The sequence below is a fragment of the Schistocerca cancellata genome, chromosome 7 (assembly GCF_023864275.1).
Source record: "Schistocerca cancellata isolate TAMUIC-IGC-003103 chromosome 7, iqSchCanc2.1, whole genome shotgun sequence".
NCBI classification, from domain to species: Eukaryota; Metazoa; Arthropoda; class Insecta; order Orthoptera; family Acrididae; genus Schistocerca; species Schistocerca cancellata.
In genome coordinates, this window is record NC_064632.1 from 167,281,453 (window position 1) to 167,302,719 (window position 21,267).

Below are 21,267 nucleotides of genomic sequence, written 5' to 3' on the forward strand. Positions count from 1 at the left end.
AGGCAAACACATTTAGTGAAACACCCTGTATATTGTAATGTGTTCAGCTAAGATGATGTCGCACAGAAGCTCAGATTGAGGACATGGAAATGTTGGGATGAGGATTAGAAAAGGCACAGGGAAGTGGGGAATTACAGGTGCAGTAGAGTGTTGATAGAGAAGTTGAGCCACACCTTCTACGACTTGAGGGTGTACAAGTACAGTAGAGCATTGATAGAAGAGTTGAGATGCACCTTCATAGAGGTGAGGGAGAACAGCTACAGTAGAGTGTTGATAGAGGAGTTGAGGAGCACCTTCATGGAGATGAGCTCCCCAGAGAGCCTGCGTGGCCCCGCGCCGCTGGTTCCCGCCTCCGTGTCAGAGTCGGCGTCGGAGGCGCTGGAGGCGGCGGGGGCGCTGCAGACGGGCACTGGCGCCGCCCCCCGGCTCAGCACACCTGCCAGTGGCGGCGGCCGGCGCAGGTTCTGCGGGAGGCCCGCCGAAGACCGACGCCGCCCCCGCACCGAGGACGAGCGCCGCCGCCGCTGTGAGCCCTGCACGGCAGCGTGACCGGGAGTTGTGATATACCAGTACTGTAGCCTGGGTGTTCTGGATTACAACATACAGCAGGAAATACAGCCTATAACAACTCACTGGGAAGCATATTACAGTGAGAAACCACACAGGGAATGGCGAATGACGCTACTGAGTGTGAAACTCGAGTGTATACATCTAGTGTTATAGGTAAAGACTGGCATTTTTTGAGGGGCTCCGGAACGCCCTATACTTGCAATGTTAAAATAACGCTTATAAATTACATCTTTCCTCACAATGTATTTGAGGTAGGAAGTTGAACGTTTTACAGATTATTTATTGGAATATGGGCTACAACTTAACACAGGGATTTTACAAAATTTTAGTTCAGTTATTAAAGATGATTTTTTTCAATTGTAATGAAAATTCACAACATTTTTTTGCAATTTTTTATTTATATATTCAAAAATATACAGTTTTTTGGAAAAAGGCTGTGTTAAATTATGCAGAAGGTACTGAGTAACATTTACTGAAAGTTTGAAACAAATATGTTTGGAAGATGCTTAGAAAACATGTAATTACTATGAGAAAATAAAAGTTTTGGGAATCGAGCGACAAAGATTGGATTAACTTTTTAGTGCATTCCAGGTCCATAGGATGGATTATCTTCATCCTCTGCAAACTCCTCCTCCAGCTTCCTCTTGTTCCTCCTCCTGTTTACTCTTGCTTGTATTTCTAGACTCTTTACAGCCCTGTCTGCAGCCCGAAGGCGTTCCTTGTCTAAAGCAAGCATCGCTCGTACCATGTTAGAACCTATCTTCATTCCCATATTTCTAAATACCTTGCACCTTACAATGTTGCCATCATTGAAAGTCGCAACAGCAACTTTACTTTTACTCATTATTATACTTCAACAAAACAGAGACTCAAGAAACAGAATTAATTACGAATATTTTCGAGATAACGAAAGAGTAAATAAACATGAAACAATCGACAATCACAACAGCGATATATATTGAACCATCACAGGTTAGCCACAACACATACTTTATCTCACATCACTAAAATGTACCTGATGAACACGGACGTTAATAATAACACCATTTGACAGCAGTTTAACAGCGCCACAGTGGGTCACGCCCATGTAGAACACATTTCAAAAAAATTTTAAAAATAGTTGTAGTCTTCGGAATTGAATAAATTATATATCTATATAGTCTGCAGATTCAGAAAACGCAAAAAATTAAAAATTGAACTTTTCATGATTTTGAGCCTTTCCGGAGCCCCTTAAGGCGATGATGGTGAAACTAAAACTTTATAAAACCCTCTTGGGGGACCGATGACCATGTAGTTTGGTCCCTTTAAACAACAAACCAACCAACCAATACCCTCTTGGATTTCAACGCCTCAGAAGGGGACCATCAGATAAGTTAATCACGGATTTTGATGAGTCTTAGTTCTAAGAGGACGTGTCGTGATTACCTGGCTGGCAGCTTTTCGTGCGGCGGCCCCTACTTCCCGAAAAAGTCGATGTTGAATTAATATGCTTACCTACTACACCTGTAACACTTGTTGCATTTCGACTAAGCGAACTTATCGCAGAGGGTAAGGCTCGCCTCCGCCACGGTGCCGGTACGGTTTCACATCCACTCATGGGGTTCTTTTCCTGTGCGGAACCAGCAGCGAAAACTGTCTCTATGCAGCAAAAAAATATGAACAAGGTTTGTCACTCCTTCACAGAACAGTGTACTATAAACGCCTCAGGAAAAATATTTCCTTATGTTTTCTGACGTCTACAAGAACTATATGGAAAATTTGATTGGATTGTTAAAAAAAGAGTTGACGATTTGAGTCATATATTAAAAATTGTGACCGTGACCTACAGGAAATTAGAGAAGATCTGAAAAATGCTGCACGAGTAGCTTTTAAGATGAAACTTCCTGGCAGATTAAAACTGTGTGACATACCCAAACTCGAACTCGGGACCTTTGTCTTTCGCGGGCAAGTGCTCTAAAATCTATTTTTTTTTTTTAAAATCTCATTTTGGTCGCTTTTGTTCGTCGCATCTGCTCGGGGCGGACGTCGTAAGACACCCTTGTAAGTTCGTTGTTGATCGATTAACTCAGGCCGGCCGGAGTGGCCGAGCGGTTAAAGGCGCTACAGTCTGGAACCGCACGACCGCTACGGTCGCAGGTTCGAATCCTGCCTCGGGCGTGGATGTGTGTCATGTCCTTAGGTTAGTTAGGTTTAAGTAGTTCTAAGTTCTAGGGGACTTATGACCACAGCAGTTGAGTCCCATAGTGCTCAGAGCCATTTGAACCATTTTTGATTAACTCAGTTTTTTTTAATTTTTTTTATTAAAGAGGGCAGCTAACCCTCTGACCGAACACCCTGAACTACCGTGCCGGCTGTCATCTGAGCTACCCAAGCACGACACATGCCCCATCCACACAGCTTTACTTCTGTCAGTACCTCGTCCTTTATCTTCCAAACTTTACAGAAGCTCTCCTGCGAACTTTGCAAAACTAGCACTCCTGAAAGAAAGGATATGGCGGAGACATGGCGGATATTTCCAGAATGAGATTTTCACTCAGACTGAAAATCTCATCCTAGATTTTAAGATCTTTACACCATTGATTCGTGGGGAATGCAGACTGATCAAACATTTTAAGATCATATCATTGTAGATACAAGAAAAGCATGTACTTGCACCATAAAAAGTATCCCACCCAAATGTACTCTACTTTGATAACCCTGTGACGTTTATTTGTACAGCAGCTTAAAATGTACGCGAAAAAAATCAAAGTGCTCAGGACTTGTTAAAGACTAGCAGAGAAATCGCTTCGAGAAACGATTCCACAAAACACTTTCTTTAATTCTGCATCTACTTGGTGCACCTGCTTTCACAAGCGTGATAAAATACGGGTGATTTGCATCGAAATTGAGCTAAGCCAGAATAATCTTCCTGAGTTCAAACGAACTGTCTTTACCGGATCGCTTCTGAAAAATTCATGTGCCTGGAAGGCAATAGCTTTCATTAAATGTGCGTGGTAGTTACAGAGTTTTTATTTCTGTTGCTTCTGTCACAAATATAACGTGGAATTCTGTCCTAGCGCAGCAAAGCTATAGCGAGAAAGATGGTTCTGTTATCCATTCTGTAACAAATGTAAAGCACATTTGAAGAAAGTGTATTGTTCAAAAATGGTTCAAATGGCTCTAAGCACTGTGGGACTTAACATCTGAGGTTATCAGTCTCCTAGACTTAGAACTAGTTAAACGTAACTAACCTAAGGACATCACACACATACATGCCCGAGGCAGGATTCGAACGTGCGACCGTAGCAGCAGCGCGGTTCCAGACTGAAGTGCCTATAACCAGCTAGTGTATTGTAATGATTGATTTAATAATGAGATTAATACGGTGAAAACTACTATTTTTGAACGGTTTCGGATGCCATATGCTACTTAATGATATTCTGTATAAAGAAAATTTTTAAAAAGTTAGAGATGCAAGGTTTAAGTCCATACCGCGACCGAGGCAGCCGGGAATCTTAGCCGCTGCGCTAAGCTCGCTTAGTTGAAACGCGATTAATGTTACGGGTATAACAGATATACATAAAACTTCAACATCGTTTTTTTTTCGGAAACTAGCAGCCATCGTATGAAAAGGCGCTAGCAGATAATCAGGACACCCCCATCCTACAACAGAGATAAGACTTATCAAAGGTCCATGATTAACAGGTTTGACGGTACTCTTGTTAGATAAACTCGAGATTTCAAGGTGTTCCCGTCGTCTCCTGACGAAGAATATGGCGAGTACCTTCTAAAGCTCGAGTTTTTTTAACTCTTTCATGACGTGGGTTGACCACTGAAATAATTCTGTAAGAGGAAGTCGCCAAAATAATATTTTTACAGAGACGTAATTCCTCTATTGCCCCTCACTAGGATCTCATATAACTGTCGACATACATACACTGGCTGAGAAATAAAATTTAAGCTCCCAGAAAACTTGGTTGTAAGTCAATGTAGCATTCTACACAAACGCACCATTGGCGCTGTTTAAATCGTTACAGTTGCAGAGTTCTGTGGCAGGCAGAAAAGCCACTAGAGTCATTATTATTTTTCATGTTAAGTGTTGTTACCGGGCGCGACACCGTATATAAGGGGCGTTAACAGCGCCAGATACTAAGTGATGTGAAGGACACGGAGACGCCGTGTATTCGAATGAGACAGCGTTATCACTACCTGACTGAGTTTGAAAGGCGCCTCATTGTCTGTCTCTATTTACCCTCCTGATTAACTCATCCAGCACCTATACATGTGGGGCAGTCGCACGTAACTGTGCCCAATGTTGGGCTTCGTAGGAAAGTGAGGGCAGTCACACTCATAGTCAAGGTTCGCGCCGCAACATCAGACCACCATAATGGAGGGTCACTGTGTTGTGCACCAAGCAATTACAACTCCTTCACATTTGCGTCTGCGATCCAAGAAGAAGGAATGGGCTCCCTGCCATTTCTGTGTCATCACATCATTGACTGCTGACTTGGAGCAGCTGCGCTAAGGAATTAGCGTCCCATTTGCAGGCTTCTATTAACACCACAACCAAACCGGATGCATTTGGTGTGGTGCCTTGACCAGGAAGCATGGACATTCGACGAATGGCGTAACACTGTGATCAGGAATGAATCGTGGTTCTCCACAACTCCAAATGACCATCACGACGTTTGTGGCGGTTTCGTGGGGTGAGGTCCCATTCTTCCAATGTTTTGAGAGGCACAGTGGAGTTAGTTTGGACGTCACCGTGTGAGCAACGATACGGTACTTCACTTCGAGTGATGGTTGTTAGTGACTGAGGAACGTTGATGGCATAACGGTACTTCACGGACATCCCACCTCCTCATGTTTCACCTCTCATTCTGCCGTATCGTGGTGCCATTTTTCAAAAGGACAATGCACATCCACAAATGGCGTGTTGCTGTGGAACTCATGTGGCGAGCAAGACTCTCAGATCTCTCACTAATACAACGTGTGTAGGACCATCTCATGTCCACTCCGTCCCGGAACCAGAATCCAGGATGCCAAGGACCAATTACAACCGTTGTGCACCAGTTCCCTTCAGGGGAAAATACACCGTCTTTACGACACCATTCCAAACCGATTCGCATCATGCGTTCAGGACAGGGGGCTGCAGCATGATACCGATAAAGAGACTCATACTGCCAAGTTCTTTGTCGATTTTAATCGATTTTGTAATCACTCAAAGGAAATCACATACTCTCTCAATTCGTGAAGTTTCGTTTCCTCCTCCACTTCTGGGTTCTTCAAATCTCTTGTCGGATAGTGTGCAGTTGTCTGAATATAAAGGTACAGATTTACAGTCAGTATCTCACTTGTGCAATCTTTCAGTACACCCAAACGCATACATATATTTTATACATTGTATGTGAACGTCAACAGGCAAAAAAGCAAAATACAGTATCATCACTTGAAAAACTGACAAGCCCTTCAGTTAAAACGGGTCTACTAGGTTGCCTAGTAGTCTTTTAAGTGCAGAAACACGTTTGTAAGAGTTGGCAGAGGATAACCCACGTTGATGAGATGTTCAAATAGTTGGCTGTTCTGTACTGTATGTGTTAGCATAGTCTAAGGTGATGTGACTGGCACCCTCTACTTTACCGAAATCAAACAATGGGGATGCGACGAAACGAATACGGTGTAGGCAATGCGAATTCGATGTTTTGTTCAAAAATGGTTCAAATGGCTCTGAGCACTATGGGACTCAACTGCTGTGGTCATAAGTCCCCTAGAACTTAGAACTACTTAAACCTAACTAACCTAAGGACAGCACACAACACCCAGCCATTACGAGGCAGAGAAAATCCCTGACCCCGCCAGGAACCGAACCCGGGAACCCGGGCGTGGGAAGCGAGAACGCTACCGCACGACTCGATGTTTTGTGACAAGACAACATAATCGATAAAGATATCATCAGAAATCCATCTGAAATGAATCCACATACCAGAAAATATTACTAAAGTAAGCGAAAGCCAGAAAAACGACAGACACAACTGTAATTCCATGCAAATGTAAATTCAAGTAAAAATCAAAAGAAAATCATATGAACACATTATCAAATCGGATCACCATCTTTATCATCGCTATTGATTTCTGCGGGAATTGATTTGTGCCGAGTAATGTCAGCATGTTACGATCCTTAGCTTTACTTTTCTTCAATCCTTTCATGTATGTGAGCTTACCGAACTCGCCCTATTACGCATCAGGAAATGTTCATTAGTTGGTTGGTGCACCGTTCCACACTGTTAGGACCGACGTTTGCCACCAACGTTCGGAGGGCAAGGTTTACTATAGCCGTCCTGTATAATGGTCATCACCATCATCATCAACAACAATATCTTAATGGATTAGGCTTTTAGTGCTCTCAGATTCGGTCACCGACATTCTTCTGCCCTTTTCCACTACTATGATGGTTCAAAAAATGGTTCGAATGGCTCGGAGCACTATGCGACTTAACTTCTGAGGTCATCAGTCGCCTAGAATTTAGAACTAATTAAACCTAACTAACCTAAGGACATCACACACATCCAGGCCCGAGGCAGGATTCGAACCTGCGACCGTAGCGACTAGTATGATTTCCAGTGGTTTGGCAACAGCACTTTAATTTTAGAGCTTCATCAGTATGATTTAGCAATTTATCTGATGCACACCCATTACCCGTTTTACCCCTAATTAGAGTTTTACATCTTAATTTTCGATACGGTCAGCTCTTGCGTATCCAAAAATAAAACGTAAAACCTCGTGCTCGCTGCCTGGAGTATCCGTTTTTGTTTTTAAGTTGTTGTCCAACACTCTTCTGCAATATGTTCTGCTATGGCAATTTATATTCGGTTTAATAGGAGTATTTGATTTACCAAGTAAGTTTCCTTTAACAGACCCGCATTAGCAGGAGAATGACTTTCCTTTGGAGTCTACGTCTTTAGAATTGTCTAAAAGTAAACTGTATCAAATTATTCATAAACGTTAAGTTCTCACTTGTCAAACGTTTCCCGATGACTTTTTTTTTCCTTACTTTTATGTGCACTTGTTGCGAATTTGATGTTTTTGTGTTTCATTTTTACAGATAATCTTTAAACCAAAAACTTGCGTTTTAACACATGTTCGTTTCAAAAGGTTTCCAAGCAATTTTCTATTTTCTCCGGTGTCCTGTATTTCCTATCTGGGAGTCTACAATTTCGAGTAACCGTGGGATATACTATAGGCCTGACCTGATATAATGTACTCCCGAACTGGTGGTGCTCCCCAACTCTTAGCGCTAGTGCATCGCAACACATCGACTGTAATTCCTATAATCAAATAGCTGTAAGCACTATGGGACTTAACATCTGAGGTCATCAGTCCCCTAGACTTAGAACTACTTAAACCTAACTAACCTAAGGACATCACACACATCCATGCCCGAGACATGATTCGAACCTGTGACCGTAGCAGCAGCGCGGTTCTGGACTGAAGCGCCTAGAACCGCTGTCACAGCGGCCACCTTATAATCAAAGAATTAGTTGGTGGACTTTTTGACAAATTATTGTCCAGAGTATAAAAAAATATTTTGATGTAAATTGACTGTGAACTGGAAAAAAAAACATACAAATAGCCGCACCATAGATGCAATCACATCGGAGGGGTGTTTCCTGAGTGTACAGACTAAATTACGATTCGTGGAGAGGAGCAGAAGCTTCTTCGGTACTTGAAGTCTCTGTGATTGATTTATCTGGACTCCCAACATTAGCCAACACAGCCCTGCTACGATAATGCTGTGAACAACCGAGAGCGACGAGAAACTACAGTCGTTGTAGTTCCCAAAGACATCTAGTTCGGTTCTGTAACGACTGGACTATAGAAGGTAAAAATAATTTAAACCGACAGACTCTGGAAGGTTGCAGGGGACACAAATATTTTTCTCTAATGTCGAAATTTCCTGTGAGCGTGTTTATTCCGGTAAAGGGTGTATTCGCTGTTCTAGATCTACATTTATACTCCGCAAGCCACCCAACGGTGTGTGGCGGAGGGCACTTTACGTGCCACTGTCATTACCTCCCTTTCCTGTTCCAGTCACGTATGGTTCGCGGGAAGAACGACTGCCGGAAAGCCTCCGTCCGCGCTCGAATCTCTCTAATTTTTCATTCGTGATCTCCTCGGGAGGTATAAGTAGGGGTAAGCAATATATTCGATACCTCATCCAGAAACGCAGCCTCTCGAAAACTGGACAGCGAGCTACACCGCAATGCAGAGCGCCTTTCTTGCAGAGTCTGCCACTTGAGTTTGCTAAACGTCTCCGTAACGCTATCACGTTTACCAAATAATCCTGTGACGAAACGCGCCGCTCTTCTTTGGATCTTCTCTATCTCCTCCGTCAACCCGACCTGGTACGGATCCCACACTGATGAACAATACTCAGGTATATGTCGAACGAATGTTTTGTAAACCACCTCCTTTGTTGATGGACTACATTTTCTAAGGACTCTCCCAATGAATCTTAACCTGGTACCCGCCTTACCAACAATTAATTTTATATGATCATTCCACTTCAAATTGTTCTGCACGCATACTCCCAGATATTTTACAGCAGTAACTGCTACCAGTGTTTGTTCCGCTATCATATAATCATACAATAAAGGATCCTTCTTTCTATGTATTCGCAATACATTACATTTGTCTACGTTAAGGGTCAGTTGCCAATCCCTGCACCAAGTGCCTATCCGCTGCAGATCTTCCTGCATACTGGTGTCGTAACGGTTCCTGTTTATCGGCAGAGGACATACTCCGTTCTCCAGTTGTAATTCCTCTTTCACTGTCTCAGTTGTATGTGTTGACACAGCGCAGTACTTCTTGACTAATGGAGCAATTTGGAAATTTGTGGTAAGTTCCTATGCGACCAAACTGCTTAGGTCATCGGTGCCTAGGCTTACACACTACTTAATCCAACTTAAACTAACTTACGCTAACGACAACACACACACACACACACCCTTGCCCCAGGGAGGACTCGAACCTCAGACGGAAGGAGCCGCGTGAACCGTGGCAAGGCGCCGCAGACCGCGCGGTTACCCTGCGCGGCTACTAATGGAGCGAACACCCTTACTACATAGCGAACCACAACGGACAAGCAGCACAGCGTGTTTATCAACAGAAATACCCCAATCGCCGTACGCAGCACCATTCGCCGTTCACTGCTCTGTATCAATGCCTGCGGAGACCGGGTCATTTACTAGATTACTTGAACAGGGTCGAAGTCGCATAGCACGCAACCTGTAATTATAGAAAGCTGCCCTGCAGCATGTAGAGCCAGATCATTCCATCACCACTCACGCGATTGCGAGTAACATGGAGAGGAATCTGACGAACGTAAAAACGGTCCTTTATGAGTAATTGTTACATCAATTTCACTTACCACCTGGAATGCGATAATTATCTACTCAGAGCACAGTTTTCACAGTTGTACCTGGAGCACTGTCAAATTCATAACATATTTATGTCCTGTGTGTTTTTTATAGATGAAGCAACATTCGGGCGTGATGGGGTCATCAGCATGCAACATTGGCATGTTTGGAGTGAGACCAATCCACATGCCGCACTTACTCGGGCTAATCAAGCTCGGTTCTTTGTGAGTGTATGGCCAGGTGTTGTTGGTGACCGTTTAATTGAGCCATATCTCCTACCTAAGCCATTAAATGGCAGGCATTACTACAATTTCCAGTCCGCACCGATATCTGAGTTGTCAGCGTGACGGATAGACATCCTATAGGCCCGGGTTCAATTCCCGGTTGCGTCGGAGATTTTCTCCGCTCAGGGAATGGGTGTTGTGTTGACTTCATCACCATTTCATCCCCATCCGGCGCGCAGGTCGCCCAATGTGGCGTCGAATGTAATAAGACCTGCACCAAGGCGGCCGGACCTGCCCCGCAAGGGGCCTCCAGGCCAAAGACGCCAAACGCTCATTTCCATTCCATTACAATTTCCTTGGCAAAGCATTACCAGAATTGCTGGACGGCGAGCCTGTCACTACAAGACAACACACGTGGTTCAAGCATGACGGGACACCAGCACATTTCAGTCGTCCCTTGCGTCGATTCTTGAACTGAGTTCCCGGGCTAATTGATTGGCAGAGGTGGTCCTGTACAAAGGTCTACTCGATTTCCTGATTTTGACCCCTCTGTGCTCTTTGGTGTGGGATGAGATGCGCAACGTTGTTAATAAAAACCCTGTTGAGTCAAAAGAGGATCTAGTTGCCAAGATAGTGGCAACAGCACGAGGAATTAAGGACGCTGCTGCTGTCGTTTACAGTGTTAGACAGCACATGACCCGTCCGTGCAACAGTGCCTACACGTAAAAGGAGGCATTTTTGAACCTCCACGGACATTGAGGTAACAGTGTTGTATTAATGTTGTTGTCGCTGGGGGATAAAGAATTAAAAATGGTTTGTTTTCCTTTTCGTCTTTTGTAGGTAAGATCTGATGTCCTCGTAAAGTGGTGCCGCACATGCAAACACATTAGAAAAACTGTTTTCAGGTTCCATGCAACATTCCAGAGTTTGTTGGTTCAAATAATTTTCAACCTGCATAAATGACTTTGTGAGGGAAGCAGAAGGGAGAATGAGGTTTAAGGAACAGTCCAGCAGGGACAAAATACAACAATCATCAATCAATAAACAAATGATTATTTACTAAATCCTCACCATCAATAGCAGCAGTAAGCGATGTAATACACGGTGTATCACAATGGCGTAAACGCATACAGTTGAAAGTACACGATACTAGATGCAAAAAAAGTCTTAGTAAACACAGGGTCGAAAATGCATACCTTAAGAACTACGAGCAATTTTTTATCTTCGATACTGTGAAGCAAATCTCTTCTACTGGAAGCTCTTTGATTACCATATTTTGATAAGTGATGGTTCAAATGGTTCAAATGGCTCTGAGCACTATGGGCACTATGGGACTCAACTTCTGAGGTCATCAGTCCCCTAGAACTTAGAACTACTTAAACCTAACTAACCTAAGGACATCAGACACATCCATGCCCTAGGCAGGAATCGAACCTGCGACCGTAGCGGTCGCGCGGTTCCAGACTGTAGCGCCTAGAACCGCTCGGCCACACCGGCCGGCGAGGGAAGTGATAATAGGGCCAAAACAAGAAAAAAATGTCCAGTAAACATGTGCTCTAAAATGGATACCTTAAGAGCTACTCATTGGAAGAGCTCTAATCCCAAGTACCGAAGATGAGCACGAGCTCATGGCTCTTAAGGTGTGTACTTTAGAGCACATGTATACTGGAGATTTTTTCCTTGTTTTTGTCCATATTATCACTTCCGAAAATATGGAAAGCAAAGAGCTTGCAGTAGAAGAGATCTGCTTCACAGTATCGAAGAAGAAAAATTGCTCGTAGCTCTTGAGGTATGCATTTTCGACCCTATGTTTACTGGGACTTTTTTGCTTGTAGTACCGCGTACTTTCAACTGTATGTGTTGACGCCATTAATTATGATAGACCCAGTATGAGCCTGAGACCCAGAAGATACACAGCGAAAACAAGCATCGCTTAATAGGTTCTGCAAGGGCAAGAAAAGTGCCACTGCATTGGGAAAATTTTTATGGTCAAGTCTCCCATTCATTGACAGGCGATAGTAAAGAGCCAGCAGTGTCCCAAAGGAAAGGGCTGTGTGCCGGCCGATGTGACCGAGCAGTTCTAGGCGCTTCAGTCTGGAACCTCGCGTCTGCTACGGTCGCAGGTTCGAATCCTGCCTCGGGCATGGATGTGTGTGATATCCTTAGGTTAGTTAGGTTTAAGTGGTTCCAAGTCTAGGGGACTGATGACCTCAGATGTTAAGTCTCATAGTGCTTAGACCCATCTCAACCATTTGGAAGGTCTGTTTGCGCGGTCCTCAACTCATCCCTCTGGCGAGCACTGCTCTACGCTGCCTGTCTACTGTACACTACTGTACAGGTACAGTACTCTGGTGTACAGTACCTTGCGGACTGCGATGACGGACGGCCTGCGCGGCCCCCCAGCCGTGCCGCACACGCCGCGGCAGGCGAGCTTGACGATGAGCCAGTTGAGGAACTGCTTGATGACGATGGAGGTGACGTTGAAGAGCGAGTAGATGCAGCAGCAGCCCAGCACCAGGAACACGAAGTTGCCGAACCGGTACCAGTGCACGTGCGGGTAGTCCGGCTCCTGTAAGAGAGAGTCAGAGTTAAACACACTTCGCCAGCGACTGTAACTTACACAGGGTATTTGTAAAATGAAATTAAGAAATGAGAGAGATGGAGGAGTTAATTAAGTAACTTTCACATGGCAGCCCATATCTGAATCCCTTAAGCCGTCCTCACACAGGACGAGGCAGCTAACGCCGACGTGGATGCGGACGGGACACCCGACATCAGCCGGCCGCTGTGGTCGAGCCCTTCTAGGCGCTTCAGTCTGGAACCGCGTGACCGCTACGGTAGCAGGTTCGAATCCTGCCTCGGGCATGGATGTGTGTGATGTCCTTAGGTTAGTTAGGTTTAAGTAGGTCTAAGTTCTATGGGACTGATGACCACAGATGTTAAGTCCCATAGGGCTCAGAGCCATTTTTGAACCCGACATCACGAGAGACAGCACCATCAGCACACGAATCGAACTGGTTAAAGTGATTTACGTTCTCGGCGCTCCCTAACACCCGTTGGCACTATCACTTGAGGCGTTGGCAGGGGAAAGGTAGTAAGTCAAAACAAATACTTTTCAGATGAATTAGCTCCATACTTACTAACCATATACACCGTTCGCTCCACGAAAGATCCGTACCCAAAGACTGGAAAGTTGCACAGGTCACACCAATATTCAAAAAAGGTAGTAGGAGTAATCCACTAAATTACAGGCCCATATCGTTAACGTCGATTTGCAGCACGATTTTAGAACATATATTGTGTTAGAACATTATGATTTACCTCGAAGAAAACGGTCTATTGACACACAGTCAACATGGGCTTAGAAAACATAGTTCGTGTCAAACACAAGTATCTCTTTATTCACATGAAGTGTTGAGTGCTACTGACAAGAGATTTCAGATCGATTCCGTATTTCTGGATTTCCGGAAGGCTTCTGACACTGTACCACACAAGCGGCTCGAAGTGAAATTGTGTGCTTATGGAATATTGTTTCAGTTACGTGACTGGATTTGTGATTTCCTGTCAGAGAGGTCACAGTTCGTAGTAACTGACGGAAAGTAATCGAGTAAAACAGAAGTGATTTCTGACGTTCCCCAATTTAAAGTTATAGGCCCTTTGCTGTTCCTTATCTATATCTATTTTGGAGACAATCTGAGCAGCCGTCTTCGGTTGTTTTCAGATGACGCCGTCGTTTATCGACTAATAAGGTCATCAGAAGATCAAAATAAACTGCAAAACGATTTAGAAAAGATATCTGAATGGTGCGAAAAGTGGCAGTTGACCCTAAATAACGAAAAGGGTGAGGTCATCCACATGAGTGCTAAAAGGAATCCGTTAAACTTCGGTTACATGATAAATTAGTCTAATCTAAAAGCCTTAAATTCAACTAAATACCTAGGTATTAGAATTACAATCAACTTAAATTGGAAGGAACACATAGAAAATGTTGTGAGGAAGGCAAACCAAAGACTGCATTTTATTTGTAGGACACTTAGAAAATGTAACAGGCCTTCTAAGGAGACCGCCAACACTACGCTTGTCCGTCCTCTTTTAGAATACTGCTGCGCGATGTGAGATCCTTCCCAGATAGGACTGACGGAGTACGTCGAAAAAGTGCCAAGAAAGGCAGCACGTTTTGTATTATCGCGAAATATGGGATAGAGTGTCACAAAAATGATACAGAATTTGGGCTGGACATCATTAAAAGAAAGGCGTTTTTCGTTGCGACGGGATCTTCTCACGAAATTCGAATCACCAATTTTCTCCTCCGAATGCGGAAATATTTTGTTGACACCGACCTACATAGGGAGGAACGACCACCAAGATAAAATAAGGGAAATCAGAGCTCGTACGGAAAGATATAGGTGTTCATTCTTTCCGCGCGCTATACGAGATTGGAATAATAGAGAATTGTGAAAGGACTTATAGGCGATTTGCAGAGTATCCATGTAGATGTAGATGTAGATGCAGATTTTTTTATCGAAAAGGTTGTAAGACACGTCGTCAGTGGCACAGAAGTAGCAGAATGTCCAAGGTATGAGCGGTTGCGTTCCTACAAACGACACAAGATGTAACTTGTAACATCACGTGACACGGCATCGATATGACAGTAAATCAGCAAGCCGCCGAATTACCAGTTTTGCTCTGTGAACCACCGCTCATTACTGTGTTATTGATTCCGTAGCAACGTTACTAGGAGTTGTTAATACGACAAATGCCTCCCAAACATGTTCCACACAAATTGGAAAGCCATATTTTCCGCCTGAAATGAAATTTACTTGATTACATTCAATGATAGCGCCTGGTTTGCGTGTTATTATGTCCTAATCAATATGTATACTTCCTTTGTGCAGGCTGCAGGGTATGACGTACGGAAGTTGCACTCAGAGCAGGGAACCAAAACTGGTTGCGTCAAGGTAATTTTCTTTTTGGTTTAATCAAAGTAGTGCAGATAAAACAAAGAAGGCCTCGTAATATCGTCGAGCCTGCTTTGAGAAGGAGACAAACATCTGTCACTGATTCTGATTCCAACTGTGTGCTCTGACAACAACGCTGGCGAAAACAAAAATAGAATGTGTATTTTTTTTAATTTAATATACGCAGTGGTAAACTGTATGGCTCATAACGTTAGTTTGAAGGTTCTAGTGTCGGTGCGTGCCTACATGCCTTGTGGCCGAGATTTCAGCATAATAAAAAACAGAAAGAACGTTTCACAACCAATTACTCCTGACGAAATAGCTGATACCATTAGAAAAGAAAAGAATGTACAACCATTCAGTGTTGTAAATATGACGGAGGAAGATTTCTGTGATTTCGTCTCGGCATGCAATACGTTATTCCATACAGCTCCCAGTTCTGCTTCTTGGATCTAAATTGTGAGGGATAAGCTATTCATTAAAAGAAATAAAAGAATTTCCGTCAATGAAATGGAACCGTAGAGAGAGCACAAAAATTTCAACATCTCTGCAGTTCGATCTCTTCCAGCAGTTGGACAATGGGCCTTATTAGTGATGATAAGATAAAAGACCTCCTGGCGATATTGGACTACATGGACAACAAATATCATGCATTTTACAGCAATATTTGTACAGCATAATTATGTTTTTTACACAAATGTGACAGCTTTCTGTAAATGCATTTTTAAAATTAATTCGGGGTTTCTGTAACCATTTTCTAAATATATATTCCCATTTCATAATGTCAAAACCATTTTTCACTTCTCCTGTCAATTTTGATTTTCATGAGTTATTCCCTTCCCTATGTCAACGAAATTTGGCTCGCACGCCACACAGTTTTTTTTTTACGAAAAAGGACGCGCGTGAAATAGTTGCTTCAATTCTGTTAGCGACTTTCGAAGAAGAGCGGAGAAAAACGCGAAGGAGATAGTGGATTCTTCGATGATATAAACAGCGAAATGGTAGAAGAGGAACACTACATAACGCTGTTGAACGATCTCAGACATTCTTAGAGAAGTTATTCGTTAACTCAGTTGAATTTTCACTCCAGTTTCGGTTTTAAATTGAATGTAGTTAAGGTGTAGCGTCTAACGTCAGTTTGCGATGTGCATTATATCCATATTCTCGATGTTGCCTTCACCACCAACACACTGAAATAATGTACTTGATCACAACGATTCTAGTATCGATATTCGTTTCCTAATTTCATTCCAGTGAAAGTGAAGATTTTTCCGGATTTGCTCACCATCACTGAGGAAGATATTTACCGGCAAGACACAAACATGAGTCAGTCCATAGATTCAGAGACAGACATATATGCGTATTTTACAGATGTTTCAGAACAGCAAAATCTTCCAATCAGTAACTTTTGTTTTCTTTCAGACACAGACTGGCAGCCACAGTAGGATTTGTGGCCACTAGGGAAAAATTCCAGTTCAGTCGTTAGCTAAAACGACGCGTTTTTGAGAGACGCTCAATTTTCTGATCCTTTAGAACAACTTATATTCATACCAAGTACTCTATGAGAAAGAAAACCCACCAAATATGATGTCTAACGCCTTACAATATGGCGGCTCCTATGTTTTGTTTCTGGCAGAAATCGATGTCGCATCTCTGGTTACGTTCCTATCCACGAGGCAAAAATCTGACATGTCAGGTACTTTATACCACGCTTCACAATGTAGTGGAACGTGGAATCCCACACTGTGAGGTCACAGGATTCTCGTCCACGTGGGTTTCACATGCCGTGAGAGGACGGCTTCAGCGTTCGGGGCTAGGCGTCATTTAACAGCGCCGCCGGATAGATAGGCATACAACCTACCATACGAGTCGTCATGGTAGCAGATCTGTGTGTTTCATGAATAACAGGTTTCAGCTGTATCCAAACGAAAAAATAGATAGGTTCAAGGTGGGGAAAAGTGTAGTCTATGTCAACGGTCCACTGCGCCCTGGCCAGTTGTCACCAAAATTCTCATCCAAATGATTTCGCACCGCGTGACGAAGTGCGCAGATACATCATGATGATTGATACCACACGCGCTGTCGTACGTTGAGTGGGACATTTTCCAGTAACTCTGGAAGATTTTTCCTTAAGAAGATTAAGTATCTGTTCGCGTTAAGTCGTCGGGGAAGCATGTTTTGACCAATCAGATCATCGCTTACCAGGCCAACGCAAACACTGACGGCGAAACGCCCTTGGCGACCATGAACAAAGGCGGCGTACAGATTTTCCCGTGCCCATATGTGTTGATTGTGGCTGTTGAACAAACCTTCCCATGTGAATGATAACTCATCCATAAAAAGCACAAAGTGTGGGAATTCAGGTTGAATGGCAAACTAATGCAAAAACCACTGTCAGAAGTCAATGCGACACGGAGGATCTACTGTGTTAAGAGCTTGAACTTTATGAAGACTATAAGGGCGAAAATCATTTTCATTCCACGAGCTCCAGACAGTTCTTCTCGAGTAACACTTCCAGGTGCTTGTTGAGACCGCCTTCACACCTGTATCACATAATGAATGCAGCAGATTTCGATGCAGGCTTTAAATGCGTATGCGCCATTCTGATACCCTGTCAGTGGACAACGCACCGCAAGTGAATCTGTCTCTCCTAGGTGACCTTTGGAAGTTGGTGAACGTGCGTGGATCTTTCACTCGCTTGACATTTCGAGAACTGCTATACGTACAACCTTTGAGCGACGGGGGCATTTCCGTCCTCCGGCCATAAGCACAGTGCATGTCTGCCCCTCCTTCTTCCCCCATCCCCCATGCGGACATGGGCTGCTGTATGGAAATTACTTGTTATGACGCACTCTACCAGCCCTATTATTTTCTTACATTCATTTTAGAAAAATCCACTATATAATGTCCACGATATGCCCCCGTACGTCTGGGTCAAAACAGTATATCGTATGACAGGTGTACAAATGAAAACATTGAAAGTGCAATGTAGTTCCTAAAAGTTATACTATCGTTTTGGATATTGGCAGGAGTTATCCTTGTTTCGTCAAATTATCAATAGTTGGCAGCCTGTTTTTGTTTAACGAACAAGAAACGTGTCTCAGTACAAAGATCGTCGCCCCACTGCCGACTTGTAGCGCTTTGCAGAAACGATCCGTGATAAGTTTTTTTGAGTTGTGAAGCTGTTGACTCCGTCCAAATGAGTTGGGGGATCAAAGCGCTGTACGGTGATTCGTCAGTCTTTCCCTGCAGAAAATATACCAGTGGCGCAGAAAGTTTAAAAGATGCGTAACTTGTGTCTGTGCGAGACGCTTCGCATTTCTGCCAAGCAAAACCCATAGTGACGAACCAAAGCAATGCCACATTTAAAGAGTATGAGAAGGAAAACAGGCGTATTTCTGTAAATGAAATAGCAACTGTTTTAGATGTTAGTGTTGGTTCAGCTCATTAATGCTCTGTGATTCAATATGGGGGACACGTCACTTGACTAGTAAAATGAAATATCGTAGCGTAGATGCTCGTGGAGAACTTTTCGTCGTTTCCAGGTCGAAACAAATGGATTTCTGAACAGAACTGTTACAGGAGAGGAGATATGGGAGCATTGTCACCAACCCGAAACTAAAAGTTCAAACGAGGAATGGCACCATAGCTCTTCACCAAGACCAGAAAAAATTCATGCTTACCTTTTCTTTGGATGTAAAAAGGAGAAATTTTGGAGCATTTTCTCGTAAGAGTATTAAAAGTGACCAGTAATTCAAACTCAAATCTGTTACGAATTCACCATCGCCCTACAGTCAGGAGCAAATGACGAGGACTTCCGACTACAGGTGTTTTCTTGCAACGCAACAATGCTCGTACCCATACTACCAGTTCATCCGTAGCATCCATACAATACAGGAAATTTGAATATTTCGAAGACCCACGCACTCATCAGATCTTTCCCCGAGTGGCTTCCCTGTACTCGGAATCACTGGAACTCAAACCAGTCATTTCAGAAGCGGTGGAGAGGCGGAAACAGCGGTGCGCGACTGCGTGCGTACCGGTACACAGCCAAAATAACTGCTCTCGTAAGGTATCCATTCACTTCTGCAGAGGATGTGGGCATTAAACGTCATGAGGACCTCGCCGAAAAATTATATATCCGTAATTTTTTTGTTTATCACGTATTTTGCATAGTAATAGATAATTAAGGTTTTCATTTGAATGAACTTCCTATATCAGAGTACTTACATACCTAAACTATATATCCAGCGATTCTGTATAGTCTTTCACAGATACAGCAGTTGGACAAAAACACGAAAACACCAAAAACATAACACACTATCATGCCTAATACGATGTAAGAAACACTTTGGCATTCAAGACAGCTTACAGTCGTCTCGAAATGGGTGAACAGAAGGCCTGTATGGTTTTCAAGAGAATCTTACACCATTCTTCCTGCAAAACAGTGGCAAGTTCAGCTGACGATGATGGAGGTGGAGAGCGCCTCCTCCAAAGTAGACCACAGAGCCTCAGTAGTACTGAGATCTGTTAACTGTGGTGCCCAGGGGAGGTGAGACAATTCATCCTCGTGTTCATAAAGTCAGTCGTGGACGATACGAGTTACGTGAATATGGCCCAGTCGTCTTGGAGCACAGCATCAGCATTTGGGAACAAACAGTGTACCATTGGATGAACATCATCATTCAAAATGGTCACATAATCCTTGACCTTGTAAAGTAACCACAGGACATACGGAATACCACGACATTGCTGCCCAAATCATCACTGATCGCCCTCCATGTTTCTCTCTTGGGCCGTAACTCGGCCAGAAAAGGCAAACAGTGTGAAACAAAACTCGCGTGACCAAAAAACTTACTTCTATTGCTCCACAATACAGGTTCTATGGTTTGAGCACCAAGAATTCCTGTTACGGGCATTTTAATCACTGACTAAGTGGTTTTGGAATTCCAGTTCTCCTTCAATTTCCAAGATTATGAAACTCCATTCATAATGTTTTGGTGCCGACAAGATTTGCAAGTGCGACATTCAGTTCTGCACTGACTTCTGCAGCTGCCGTCTCTTTTTTTTTCGTCAAAATCCTCTTCAATGGCCATGTGTCACGATTACACAAAACGCAAGTTCGTCCGCCTTGGGACACCGGATGATGTTCTTCCCCTTTCCCTACGTGAGGTATAAATCTTCTATGCGGCCCTATTGAAATACCAGACACTTCGACTTCCTCGGCTACAGAAGCACTGTAAACTCTCCCCCATAATTTTAAGAGATCTAACCGTGATCATAATGGTGAGATACAGAACTAAAAGAGTGAGAGACTTACTTTAGCCACGATCGCACAATAAACTAAACTTTAGTCTGTCTGTAGTTGGCGTAACTGTAATTATTTACTGTAAAATAAATCCAAAGAGATGGTAAGGTTCTTATGAAATAAAAGATTACGATGTTTAACTTAGTTCATATATCTTCAAACAATGAAAAATACACGTAACTCTATCAAATACATTCGTTTGATGATACATATTTTGAAGGCCATGCACTCTAAAAAAAAAGTCACGAGCGATTCAACATTCCTATTACAACATAAAACACAACAATGCGCCCTCAGCCGGGAGAGACGGAGGAGTGTAGTAGTTCTAGAAGTCAAAGTTCGCCAGATAGCGCGGGATGCTATGTAGTTCGATGGCAAGGATGTCGATCACGGTATCCTTACAGCACCAACAACCTGTCCACGTTCGAATTCTCCAACTCCAAGGTAATGCACTTACAACCGCACAGTTCTGACCACGGCTGACACTTTCTACGTATTGAGGATATAGCATAGTTGCTGTCGTGGTCAAATACCACAGAGCAATCTGCGAGCTTTGCTAGCATCTGCATTCAAGTTCAGGCATGCATTGCTCTCGGTGCTTCCATTTTTTTTCCAGTTGCATCTCACGAGCCATGCTTCAAAGGGCTTCCTTAACTCTTTGGTGCAATTTTTCGTTAGTCTTCTACGGACGTTCAGTCGATGGGACTGGATTATTCCCCATAAAATAGCTGTCTGGGGTGGTAAGGTCTGGCCTTTGTAGTGGGCACTTCAGTGGGGTTGGAGGTATTGCTGAACCACGTCGAATCTAGCGC

General features: G+C 43.4%; 1 protein-coding gene across 1 annotated transcript in view; it reads right to left on the reverse strand.

Moving 5' to 3' along the window:
• Positions 1–21,267, reverse strand: part of LOC126092687 (potassium channel subfamily K member 13-like) — a 459,545-nt gene that overhangs the window by 20,385 nt on the left and 417,893 nt on the right. The window contains exons 6-7 of the mRNA XM_049908410.1: positions 12,570–12,758; positions 294–524 (exon numbers count right to left, since the gene is read on the reverse strand). Of these exons, the coding sequence (XP_049764367.1) occupies positions 294–524; positions 12,570–12,758 (420 nt within the window). The remainder of the gene's footprint in view (positions 1–293; positions 525–12,569; positions 12,759–21,267) is intronic.